Source organism: Lepus europaeus, chromosome 4 (assembly GCF_033115175.1).
Source record: "Lepus europaeus isolate LE1 chromosome 4, mLepTim1.pri, whole genome shotgun sequence".
Lineage (NCBI taxonomy): Eukaryota > Metazoa > Chordata > Mammalia > Lagomorpha > Leporidae > Lepus > Lepus europaeus.
In genome coordinates, this window is record NC_084830.1 from 22,916,853 (window position 1) to 22,930,395 (window position 13,543).

The 13,543-nt window shown below is 41.0% G+C and overlaps 1 protein-coding gene across 3 annotated transcripts in view; it reads left to right on the forward strand.

Annotated features, from left to right (window-relative positions):
• TAF2 (TATA-box binding protein associated factor 2) overlaps positions 1 to 13,543 on the forward strand; it is a 121,067-nt gene that overhangs the window by 34,858 nt on the left and 72,666 nt on the right. For all 3 annotated transcript variants that reach the window (XR_009865697.1, XM_062188059.1, XM_062188060.1), the window contains exon 10: positions 12,317 to 12,402. Coding sequence is in view for 2 of the 3 variants with exons in the window: in XM_062188059.1 (XP_062044043.1) it covers positions 12,317 to 12,402 (86 nt within the window). In the remaining variant the exon portion in view is untranslated. The remainder of the gene's footprint in view (positions 1 to 12,316; positions 12,403 to 13,543) is intronic.

Genomic DNA, 13,543 nt, shown 5'->3' on the forward strand with positions numbered 1-13,543 from the left:
GTGTACATATACTTAATTTCTTAAGGAACTCTATAATGTTTCCCACAATGGTTATGCTTTTTTTTTTTTTTTTTCACAATGGTTATACTAGCTGTTCCAGCCAACAGTGTGCAAGGATTCTCCTTTTTCTTAGTATCCTCACCAGCTCTTGTTATCTTTTGTCTTTTTAAAAAGTTTTTTTGTTTATTTTTATTTGAAAGAGAGAGTCAGTCAGATGGAATGAGATCTTCCATCCACTAGTTCATTCCCCAAACTCCCAAAAACAGCCAGGACTAGGTCAGGCTAAAACCATGAGGCCAGAACGCGATTTGGGTTTCCCACATGGGTGGTAGTTACTAAAGCCATCATCAACTACCTTGGAGGATGCACATTGGATTGAAAGTGGAGTAGCTGGGACCCAAACCAGGTACTCTGGTATGTCATGTGAGCATCCCAAGCAATGACTTACCCTCCCTCCTCCATCTTTTGTCTCTTTGATAATAGGCAATCTAACTGGAGGGAGGTGGTATCTCAATGCAGTTTTCATTTGGGTTTCCCTGATAGTAAATATTGTTAAGTATTTTTCATAAAACTATTGTATCTCTTCCTTTGAGAAATGTCTCTTTAGATTCACTGCCCATTTTTAAATTGTATTATTTGTGGGTTTTTCTTTGCTATTGAGTTGTTTCAGTTCCTGGTATAGTCTGTTAACTGTTTGTGAGATGTGTATTTTCCAGATATTTGTCCTCTTCTGCAGGTGGTCTCTTCATCCTCTTAATTATTTCCTTGCCAGAAGCTGTTTGGTTTGATGAAATCCTGTTTGTCTGTTTTTTATTTTGTTTTTGTGGTCTGATCCCAAAAATCCTTACCCATTCTAGTGTCCTGAAGTGTTTTCTTCTAGTTGTTTCAGAGTTTCAGCTCTCATATCTAAGATATTAATCCATTTTGAGTTGATTGTTTTACATGTTCAGAGATAGTGGTCTGCTTTCATTTTTCTGCATGAGGGTTTCTAACTTTTCCAGCAGTATTTATTAAAGACCTTTTTTTTTTTTTTTTTAAGATTTATCTATTTACTTGAGAGACATAGTTATATAGACAGACAGAGGGAAAGACTTGCCAAATGGCCACAATGGCCAGAGCTGAGCTGATCTGAAGCCAGGAGCCACAAGTTTCTTCTGGGGTCTCCCACACAGGTGCAGGGATCCAAGCACTTGGGCCGTGTACTGCTTTGCCAGGCCATCAGAAAGGGGCTGGACTGGAAATGGAGCAGCTGGGACTTGAACCTGTGGCTAAATGGGATGCTGGCACCCCAGGCAAATACTTAATCTACTACACCACAGCGCTGGCCCCTAAAGACTCTTTTTCTAGTGTGTGTTTTTTGTCAAAGATCAGTTGGCTGTAGATGTGTGGCTTTACTTCTAGATTCTCTAATCTATTTCTTTGGTCTGTTTGTCTATTTTATGCTAACACCATGGCATATTAATTAATATATATTAAATACATATTTAAAGATTTTATTTGTTTGAGAGGCAGGCAGAGAGAAGGAGAGTCAGAAAGATCTTCCATCCATTGGTTCACTCCCCAAATGGCTGGAGCTGAGCCGATCTGAAACTAGGAGCTAGGAACTTCTTACAGGTCTCCCACACAGATGCTGGGGCCCAAGAACTGGGGCCATCCTCCACTGCCTTCCCAGGCCATCAGTAGGGAGCTGGATTGGAAGAGGAGCAGCTGGGACACAAACTTGTGCCCATATGGGATGCTGGTGCCTCAGGCAGAGGTTTAGCCCACTGTGCCACAGCTATTGCTTTGTTCTTTTTTATTTAAGATTGTTTTGTCTATTTGGGGTTTTTTTTGTGTGTGTGTGTGTTTCCATTCAGATTTTATTAGTGTTTTTCTTAGTTCTGTGAAGAATGTCATTGGTATTTTGAAAGGAATTACATTGAATCTTCAGGTCACTTTGGATACTGTAGACATTCTAGCAAATATTGATTCTTGTAATACTTCAACATAGGATGTCTTTACATTTCTTTATGTCCTCTTCTATTTCTTTCATCAGTGTTTTCTAGTTTTCAGTGTAGAGATCTCTCACCTCTTTGGCTCAGTTTATTCCTAGGAACATTTTTTGATGGCTATTGGAAATAGAATTGCTTTCTTGATTTCTTTTGCAGATAATTCATTATTGTTGTACAAAAATGCTACTAACTTTTCTTAAAAACTAATAGTAAGACAGATAAGTAATCCCATCCACTGGTTCATCTCCAAATGTCCACAACAGACAGGACTGAGTGAGCCTGAAGCCAGGAACTAGAAACTCAGTCCATATCTTCCATAAGGTTGTCGGGGAAACAACTGCTTAAGCTATCACATGCTGCCTCTCAGAGTGTGCATTTGCAGAAGAGCTGAGACTTTTTTTTTTTTTTTTTTAAACAGGCAGAGTGGACAGTGAGAGAGAGACAGAGAGAAAGGTCTTCCTTTTGCCGTTGGTTCACCCTCCAATGGCTGCCGCGGCTGGCCGGCGCACCGCGCTGATCCGAAGGCAGGAGCCAGGTGCTTCTCCTGGTCTCCCATGGGGTGCAGGGCCCAAGGACTTGGGCCATCCTCCACTGCACTCCCTGGCCACAGTAGAGAGCTGGCCTGGAAGAGGGACTACCGGGATAGAATCCGGCGCCCCGACCGGGACTAGAACCCGGTGTGCCGGTGCCGCAAGGCGGAGGATTAGCCTGTTAAGCCACAGCGCCGGCCAGAAGAGTTGAGACTTGAACCAAGACACTCCGGTATGGGATGCGAAGTGGCTTAATAATAGCAGTGGCTTAACTGCTAAGCCAAATACATCTGTCTACTGATTTTGTACATTGTCTTTGTATCTAGGAACCTTGCTAAATTTTGTTTATTAACAAATAACCTTTTGATGGGTCTTGGGGATTTTTTTTATACATAAGATTATGTCATCTGTAGACAGTTTGACTTCCTTCTTTTCCATTTGGCTGCCCTGTGTTTCTTATGCTGAATTGCTGTGACTAGGACTTCCAGTACAGTGTTGAATAAAAGTGTTTGTGAAAGTAGGCATCCTTGTCTTGTTCCAGATCTTGCTGAGAATGCCATCAGCTTGTCTCCGTTCACTTTGATGTTTCCTGTTGGTTTATTATGTATGGGTTTTATTAAGTTGAGGCATGTCCTTCTATACCAAATTATTCAGAGTTTTTATCATAAAGGAATATTGGGTTTTATCAGTTGTCTTTTCTGCATCTGTAGAGATGATCATATGATTTTGTTCTTCAGCCTGTTGATGTGGTTTATCTTGTTTATTGATATACATAGATTCAACCATTCTTGCTTCCCTGATGTGAATCCCACTTAATCTTGATGAATAATGTGTTTATTATGCTGTTGGATTCAATTTGCTAGTATTCTGTTGAAGGTTCTTGCATTTATGTTGATCCAGGATATTGACCTTTTTATGGTATGTGCCTGTCTGATTTTGATGTCAGGATAGTCTTGGCTTCATAAACTGAGTTTAGAAAAATTCCTTGCACTTCTACTTTTTCAATTAATTTAATAGACTTGGTATTAATTCTTGTTTAAATATTTGCTAGAATTCAGCAATGAAGCCATTTTGGTCCTATGCTTTTTTTTTTTTTTTTTTTTATAACAGGCTTTTTATTACTGATTCAATCTTGCTGCTCAGTATTGGTTTTATTTAGTTAATCCATTTCTTGATGATTCAGTGTTGATAAGTTTTATGTGACTAGGAATATGTGTATTTCTTCTATATTATCAAAGTTGTTACTATATCATTGTTCATCATTATCTCTAGTAATCCTTTCTGTTGTATCTGTGATAATGTCTCCCTTTTCACCTTTGATTTTGTGTATTTGCATCTTCTGTCTTATTCTTAGGCTAGCTAGGGATTTGTCAATTTTATATTTTTCAGTGATCAGCTCTTTCCTTTTGTGTGTGAGTGTATCATTTATTTCTGTTCTAATTTTGGATCTGGTTCCTTTTTTTTAATTCTTCAAAGATGTGGTGATGATTTTATTTGAGACTTTGATTGCTACAACTTCTTTCAGAACTGCTTTTGCTGTGTCCCATAGGGTTTGGTATATTGTGTTTTCATTTTCATTTGTTTCAAGAAGTTTTTAATTTCCTCCTTAATTCTTTATTGATCCATAGGTTGTTCCAGAGTAAGGTTTTTAATTTCCTTGTATTTATATCATTTCCAATTTTCTTGTAACTGATTCCTAGTTTTATTACTTACTTCTAGTTTTATTGTTGTATCCAGAAAAGATATTTGATATGATTTCTGTTTTTGTAAAAAAAAAAAAAAAATTATAAAGAACTTCTGTGTTTTTTTTTTTAATTTATGTACTTGGGGCTGGCGCTGTGGCACAGTGGGTTGATGCCCTGGCCTGAAGCGCCAGTATCCCATGTGGGTACTGGTTCTAGTCCCAGCTGCTCCTCTTCTAATCCAGCTCTCTGCTATGGCCTGGGATAACAGTGGAGGATGGCCCAAGTCCTTGGGCCCCTGCACCCATGTGGGAGACCCGGAGGAAGCTCCTGGTTCCTGGCTTTGGATCAACACAGCTCCAGCCGTTGCAGCCATCTGGGGAGTGAACCAGTGGATGGAGGACCTCTCTCTCTCTGTCTCTAACTCTCTCTGTAACTCTGTCTTTCAAATAAATAAAATAAATCTTAAAAAAAAAAAAAAAAAAAAAGATTGGCTGGCGCGGCGGCTCACTTGGCTAATCCTCCGCCTTGCGGCACCGGCACACCGGGTTCTAGTCCTGGTCGGGGCGCCGGATTCTGTCCCAGTAGCCCCTCTTCCAGGCCAGCTCTCTGCTGTGGCCAGGGAGTGCAGTGGATGATGGCCCAAGTCCTTGGGCCCTGCACCCCAGGGGAGACCAGGAGAAGCACCTGGCTCCTGCCTTCGGATCAGCGCGGCCACAGCGCGCCTACCGCGGCGGCCATTGGAGGGTGAACCAACGGCAAAAGGAAGACCTTTCTCTCTGTCTCTCTCTCACTGTCCACTCTGCCTGTCAAAAAACAACAACAACAACAAAAAAAAAGATTTATTTACTTGGGCTAGTGCTGTGGCCTAGTGGGTAAAGCCACTGCCTGCAAGTGCCAACATCCCATATGGGTACTGGTTCAAATCTTGGCTGCTCCACTTCTGATCCAGCTCTCTCCTATGGCCCGGGAAAGCAATGGAAGATGGCCCAAGTTCTTGGGCCCTTGTGTCTGCGTGGGAGACCTGGAAGAAGCTCCTGGCTTCTGGCTTCAGATTGGTCCAGCTTTGGCCAGCATGGTCATTTGGGGAGTGAACCAGCAGATGGAAGATCTCTCTCTGCTTCTCTATAGGTCTACCTTTCAAATAATAAGTAAATAAATAAATAAATCTTAAAAAAAAAAAAAGAGACAACTATAAAAAAAAAGATTTATTTACTTATTTAAAAGCCAGAATTACAGAGAGGAGAGGCAGAGACAGCGAGGTCTTCCATCTGCTGGTTCACTCCCCAGATGGCCACAATGGCCAGAGCGACACCAATCTGAAGCCAAGAGCCAGGCACTTCTTCCTGGTGCCCCACACCGGTGCAAGGGCCCAAGGACTTGGGACATCTTCTAATGCTTTCCCTGGCAATAGCTAAGATCTGGATTGGAAGAGGAGCAGCCGGGACTCAAACCAGTGCACATATGGGATGCTGGCACTTTAGGTGGTGGCTTTACCTGCTATGCCATTGCACTGGCCAAATTGAAACTTTTTTGATACTTGTTTTGTTACATACCATATGATTAATCCTGGAGATTATTGCATGTACTGTTGAGCAGAATGTGTATCATTGTGGTTGGATGGAATGTTCTGTAGATGTTTATTAGTTCCATTTGATATAAGGTATTTTTTAACTCTTGTGTTTCTTTCTTGATTTTCTGTCTGAGTGATCTGCCCATATCTGAAAATGGAGTGTTAAAGATCCTTGTCTTTATTGTATTATGATCTGTTTCTCTCTTTTAGTTTATTAATGTTTGCCTTATTTATTTGAGTGCTCTGAAAATTGAATGTGTACTTAAAATTATTATTTCCTTTTGCTAGATTGAACCTGTGTCATTATATAATGACCTTCTTTGTCTCTTGTTTGCTTTGGTTTTAAAATCTACTTTATCAGAAAACATACAACTATTCTGCTTTCTTTGGCTTCTTTACATGGAATATGTTATCCCTTCCTTTTCATTCTTATTCCGCATGTATCTTGAGATGGGAACCAAGTTTCTTGTAGGCAGCATATAGTTGGGTCTTGTTTTCTTATTTACTCTCATTCTATCTTTTCTTTCTTTCTTTCTTTCTTTTTTTTTTTTTAAGATTTATTTGTTTATTTGAAAGGCAAAGTTTACAGAGGGAGAGAGAAAGACAGAGAGAGAGAGCTTCCATGCCCTGGTTCACTCCTTAAATGGCCTCAAGCCCAGATTGAAGCCAGTGGAGCATCTGGCACTTGAATTGGCACACATATGGGATGCTGGCATTGCAGGTGGCAGCTTAACCCACTGAGCCACAGTGCCAGCCCCCACTGTGTCTTTTAATTGTAGAATTTGGTCAATTTACATTTCAGGTAATTATTGATAGGAAGGGTCTTCTGCCGTTTTGATACTTATTTTCTTATTTATTTTTCCATCCTTCCTTCCCTCCTCCCCCTCTTTTTCCTTTGCTTTCTTTATCCTTCTCTTCAGTTGTGGTTGATTTTTTTCTAGTAGTGAGCTTTGATTCCTTTCTTATTTTTGGTAAGTGTCTAGTATAGATTTTTTACTTTGTGTGTGTGTTTTAAGATGTATTTATTTGAAAGAGAATCTTCCATCCACTGGTTCACTCCCCAAATGGCCACAACAGCCAGGAGTCAGGAGCTTCATCTGGGTCTCCCACATGGATGGCAGGGGCCCAAGTACTCGAGGGTTCATCTTCAGCTGCTTTTTCCAGGCCGTTAGCAGGGAGTTGGATTGGAAGAAGAGTAGCCTGGACACAAACCAGGACCCATATGGGATGCTAGTGTCACAGGCAGCGGCTTTACCCTCCATGCCACAACACCAGCCTCTGTTTTGTGGTTATTGTGGGGCTTACAAAAACCTTTTGGCTATAACCTGGCATTTTGATAATGAAGACAGTTTGCCATTGAATATAACGGTAGGAGGCGGCCAACATTGTGTTGCTGCAGTTAAGCTGCTGCTGGATGGCATCCCATAGCAGAGTCCCAGTTTGAGTCCTGGCTGCTCACTTCTGATCCAGCTCCCTGCTAATGTGACTGGGAAAGCAGTGAAAAATGACCCAGATACTTGGACCATTGCCACTCACATTGGAGACCTGAATGTAGCCCTTTCTTCTGGCTTTGGCCTGGCCATTTGGGAAGTGAATCAGCTGATGGAAGAACCCAGTATCTCCCTCTCTTTCTTTCTCCCTCCCTCCATGTTACTCTGCCTTTCAAATAAAAAATAAATCCTTTTATAAATGGGAAAGAAATAAGAAATACTAGTAGGCTGGCGCCACAGCTCACTTGGCTAGTCCTCCGCCTGTGGCGCCAGCACCCTGTGTTCTAGTCCCAGTTGGGGCACCTGATTCTATCCCAGTTGCTCCCCTTCCATTCCAGCTCTCTGCTGTGGCCCGGGAGGGCAGTGGAGGATGGCCCAGGTGTTTGGCCCCTGCACCTGCATGGGAGACCAGGAGGAAGCACCCAGCTCCTGGCTTTGGATCAGCGCAGCTTGCTGGCCGTAGCAGCCATTTAGGGAGTGAACCAACGGAAGGAAGACCTTTTTCTCTTCTCTCTCTCTCACTGCTTAACTCTGCCTGTCCAAAAAAAGAAAGAAATACTAATAAAGAACTCTACATTTGCAGTCTATTTCTCCCCAAACTTTGAATATATTTTTTAAAGATTTAATGATTTAATTGAAAGGCAGTGTTACAAGGAGAGAGGTCTTCTGTCTGCTAGTTCACTCTCCAAGTGGCTGTAACAACCAAGGCTGGAGACTGAAGCCAGGAGCCAGGAGCTTCTTCCAGGTCTCCCAAGTGGGTGCAGGGGCCCAGGACTTGGGCCATTCTCTGCTACTTTCCCAGGTTGCATTAGCAGGGAGATATATGGGAAATGGAGTAGTCAGGACTTGAATTGGTGCCCATATGGGATGCTGGCGCTGCAGGCAGCAGCTTAACCTGCTATGCCATGATGCTGGCCCCATTTTAAGTATTTTTTAAAGATTATTTATTTATTTATTTGCCTGCTTACGTATTTACTTGAAAAGGAGAGTGGCAGAGAGAGAGAGATGGAAGGAGAGGGAGAGCAGGAGAGAAGGAGGGAGAGACAAGTAGACTGATCTTCCATTTGCTTTTTTACTCACAAAAGTGCTGCAACAGCCAGTGTTGGGCCAGGCTAAAGTGAGGAGCCAGGAACTCCATCCTGGTCTCCCACATGGATGCAGGAGCCAAAACATTGGGCCGTCTTCCATTGCCTTCCCAGGTTTATTAGCAGGAAGCTAGACTGAAAGCAATGCAGCTGGGACTTGAACTGGCACTCGAATATGGAATGCTGGGGTTGCAAGCAATGGTTTAGCCTGCTGTGCCACAATACCAGCCCCCACAGTTTGAATTTTTAAAGTCTCATTTTGCATCTTACTTTATTGCCTATCTCTTAACATTAATGTAGTTATTTTTGTGACTTGTTTTGTTTTTTACTCTTCATACTAAAGATATGAATTCTTTACCCACCATGTTTCTAATATTAGAGCATTCTGATTTTATAAACTTTGACCAGTGGATTTTCTGCTTTCTGATGTCTTATTTGTTATTGTGTCTCTCTTTGAGTTTGAGGAATTCCCTTTAGTGTTTCTTATGACAGGCTTGGTGGTGATAAAGACTCTCAGCTTTTGTTTCTCTGGAAATGTCTTTGTCTCCCTCACATCTAAGGGATAGCTTTACTGGGTACAGTATTCTTTGCTAGCAGTCTTTTTCTGACAGTACTGTGAAAGTCTCATCTTTCCTGGCCTGTAAGGTTCCTTTTGGGAATTGAGACCCTTTTATGTGCTGTGTCTTTTCTTTTGCAGCTTTGAAATCTACTCCTTGGCTTTAACCTTGGAGAGACACTCCGCATGGAGAAATTTCCAGTCTCCTAGGAACTTCATGGCATTTTCCCAGTCTTTCCAAATGTCTGGGCATAGAGAAGTCAGACTTTATGGAAAACAGTGATTTGAGAAATTTGATTCTCTCGGCCATCCTAAAACTAAAATCCAAGAATCAGCACTTAATAAAAATGCAGTAAATTACTGCCTCTAGACAAGAGCAGAGTTCATTCAGAACTGGAGTCTACCTGGCTGAGCCAGTACTCTTCTCCATGTTAATAGTTTAATAACAATTAGCCTAATTAATGCACATCTGTTTGATCCATAGCGGTGTAATTTGGCACTTTGAAATGAGGGCTTAAACATGATTGCTGTGAGTTTATAATGTTTTAAGTCTTTCTGGCACTGTGCAGTGAAATAAACGTTTGGTGTAATGGTTTTAAACAAATGTCTTGGGATACAATTTGTTGAATTTAATCTGGTGACCTCTAACCTTTCTGTACCTGGATAGTTGTATCATTTTCTAGGTTTGAAAAGTCTTATTTTATGTTCTCTTTGAGTCTAGTTTCTACCCTTTGTCATTCTCAAGTCATTCTTGAACCCCAGTAACTCATATCTTTGCAATTTTCATGCTGTCTCAGCATTTCCATCAGTTTTCTTTATTCTTCTTGATTCTTTTTATTCCTCTGACAGTATATTCAAGTAGCCTGTCTTCAAGCTCACTGATTCTTTGTATTGTTTCTATTGATGCTGTGTCAGATTTTAATTTTGCTTAGTATACATTTCAACTGAAGGATTTCTGTTTATTTTAATTATTTCATCTCTGTCTCAAGTCTCTGATGGAGTATGAATTTGTTTCTCCACCTTCTCTTGAAGTTTGTTGAGTTTCCTTAAAAGTTATTTTGAATTTTTAATCCGTGCATTTGAAAATGCCTGTTTCTAAATGGTTGGTTTTTGACACTTTATTTTGTTTGTTAGAAGAGATCAGGGGGCCATTGTTGTGGCGTAGCAGGTAAAGCTGCCACCTGCAATAACAGTATCCCATATAGGCACTGGTTCTAGTCCCAGCTGCTCCACTTCTGATCTAGCTCCCTACTGATGGCCTGGGAAAAGCAGCAAAGGATGGCCCAAGTGCTTGGGCCCCTGCTACCCATGTGGGAAGACCCAGATGAAGTTCCTAGCTCCTGACTTTGGCCTGACTTGGCCCTGGCCATAGTGGCCATTTGGAGATTGAACCAGTGGAGGAAGATTGTTCTTTCTCTCTCTCTCTCCCTTTCTGTCTGTAACTTTAATTTTCAAATAAAGAAATCTTTAAAAAAAAAAAAAAAAAGAAAGAAAGAAAGAAAAGAAGAGATCAAAGTTCCCTGAAAGTTCTTGACTCTTGTTTGCATGCAGTGTATGTACATTGAAGAATAGTTATTTTTTTTCCAATCCTTGTAATCTGGGTTTCTTTGTGGCTGCCCTTTCAAAAATTATAAGCAATCTGTTTATTTTCTCATAGTCTATAGACAGTTAAGCTATTTCAGCACTAAATAATGCCCCTAACTGGAGTTTGCCACAAGTTCATTATTGGTATGTTTTCTGTCTTTCAGTCCTGGAGGATGCCTCAAGTTAAAATTTGTCCCAGATCCACATTTGGTGTGTTGTTTAGAATGATGTGAGAAAGTATCTGAAAAGGGATAGTCTGTCTGTGAGCGTTTCCTTGGGCTGACACAGGACCAGATACCTAGTCCACAGTGTTAGATCACTCCTGGTGCACACAGCCTGCTGAGACCAATGCAACATAGAGTAGACCACTGCCCATACTACTATGGTCTGTGTCTTTCGAGGTGGGCTCACAACCTGAGACAGGGCAACCAGCCACATGTGATGCTGGCTGGGATATAAGTCTAATTAACTGGGTCCATGAGTCACCTCTTCGTGCCAGGGCAGATCCAGAGTCTCTGGGGATGGAGACTTTAACAATCTGACCAGTATTGGATTTTACAATCTTAGCACTGAGTTCAGTCCTGTGGTTCCTTGCTGTGTGCCTGAGGTTGGTGGAAGGGTGATAAAGGCAGCTCCTTGGCCACCTAGGTTGACACTAAGCTAAGTCACACCTGGATCTTATAGTCACTAGGCCCTGTATGATCTTGGGGGTGCATGCCAGGCCCAAGGTGTGGCTGATGGTGACACATGCTGAGACAAGTCCATCCATCTGGGGCACAGGTCTCCATCTCATGCGAGGACAAGTCAAGAGGCTCTGTCTGGAGGTACTGGCATAGAAAGGGGGACCATTAGGATCTTCCCAGTATTGGTTTTTACCAGTCCAGCACTTGAGTCCCAAGATACAATTTTGCTCAAGGTTGAGGGAGGGGTGATAAAGTAATCCTGCTGGTTTCCCTGGGTTGGCACTACGTTGGGTCACCCCTGGGTCTCACCATCACCAGCCCTGCACAGTCTTGATAATGCATGCCATGCCCACGTTGTGCTGAAATGTGTCTGTGCCACTGGAGCATAAATCTGAGCCTGATGCCACGGCAACTTTAGAGACTCTTGAAGAGCCTTGGGTTTACCAGGTGCTGTGTCTCACAGTAGAGGGCCTGGCTCTGAGCACTAAAGGCAAGATCTGAGGTTAACAATCTTAATTCTTCTAACTACCCCACTATTATCTCCATTTTACAAATAAGGAGTCAGACATTTAAGTTATTTCATCAAAATTACATAACTGGTAAGTAAAAGACTCCATTCAAAGTTGACTTAAGCACTTCACTGGGCTGTTGAACCCTTTTCTTTAAGGCATCCATGTTATTTAAACTAGTCATAGTTTGCCACACAGTTACGGTGTTCTCTTTTTTCACTTGTTTTTAGCTTTCATTTCATATTAGAGGAGACTTGCAGAGTTTTAAAATGATGGATTTCTCTCCTAATTTGTCCCAATTTCTTTTTACTTGCCTGAATTCCCAGAAGTAAAATACAGAAAAGGAAGTAATAAACTTGGGAAAGACAGGTCAGAGAGGTTAAAAAGAACCATAAGGAAGTTAACAGGCTGCTTGCCAGCCTTGAAGTCACAAAGTAGAGAAGGCTTTTGGCTCTTACCATTCAGGCAGCTGTGCAGTCTAGTTTATTTGTAAGAAATAAATAGCTCCCAAATATATTTCACTTATTTGAAGAAATTTATAGTCTGATTCCAGGAAATGGAAATTAACAATTTGGTCCTAAAATTTGATGTGTAAAAATTTTTTTTGCTGACTCCTATTTTTTATTTATTTAGGAACTAGACAAAATAGTGGCGTATGAACTGAAAACTGGTGGAGTTTTACTACATCCCATATTTGGTGGCGGAAAAGAAAAGGATAAGTATGTTCATTGTTCAGAGATGATATTACAAAGCTTCTTTTATGGAATCAATCTTGTAAGATTACTTGTGTGTGTACTGAGGCCCACACAAAACTAAAATAGTAATAGTATGCAAAAATATTGGTACCTCAAACACTGGTAATATTTTCATTACTTCTTTTATTAGGTTACTGTTTTTATTGAATGAGATAGTCGGAAAGAGATTTAAACTTAAAAAGATTTTAAAAACATATAATGCTTGGGGCCAGTGCAATGGCCCTGCAGGTTAAGTTGCTGTCTACAGTGCCCAAATCCCATATGGGTACTAGTTCAAGTCCCAGCAACTCCACTTCTGATTCAGCTCCCTGCTAATGTGCTTGGGAAAGCAATGGACTATGACCCAAGTTCTTGGGCCCCTGCACCCAAGTTGGAGACCTAGTACAAACTCTTGGCTCCTGGCTTCCACCTGGCCCAGTCACAGCTGTTTGGCCATTTGGGGAGAGACCCAGTGGATGGAAGATCTCTTTCTATCTTCACTTTATCTCTAACTCTGCCTTTCAAATAATAACTATTTTTTTTAAAAAAGTAATGCTTTCCTGTTTTCCATGCTGATTTCCAAATGCTGTTTGTATCATGCTGTTCTCATTAAGGTTTAAAAATAATGGAAACAGTTTGCTTGTATATTACTGACTTTTTTTTAAGTGTAAGTATATAATTTCAACAAGAAGATATTTGTCTATACTGTTCACCTGAATAGCCACAAACCTAGACATTATTTGCTATTTCTCTTCCTTTTCTCCATCTTTTAATCCTTTCCTTCCTCCTATCTCTGCTCCTCCCTCCCTCTGTAAAGGTGATAGCCACTTATCAGGGATTCTTATCTCTTCTAGGATTCATTGATTCTCTAAGGGACTATGGATAGAATTGGATGGGAAATTTTTTTCTCTATTTTCACTAGCCTTTAGCTGAAATTCTGTTTTCTCATATTAGGAATGTAGGCAACAGAGTAAAGTGATAATAGCAATACCTGTACTTTTTCAGTAATAGATATCCTGGGTATTTTCTATCACATTATCACTTAGCAGATATCTTGAAAAGTATCTTGTATTCAACACTATCTCAAAATTACTGCAATATACTGTTGCTGGATCTTATTAATTGA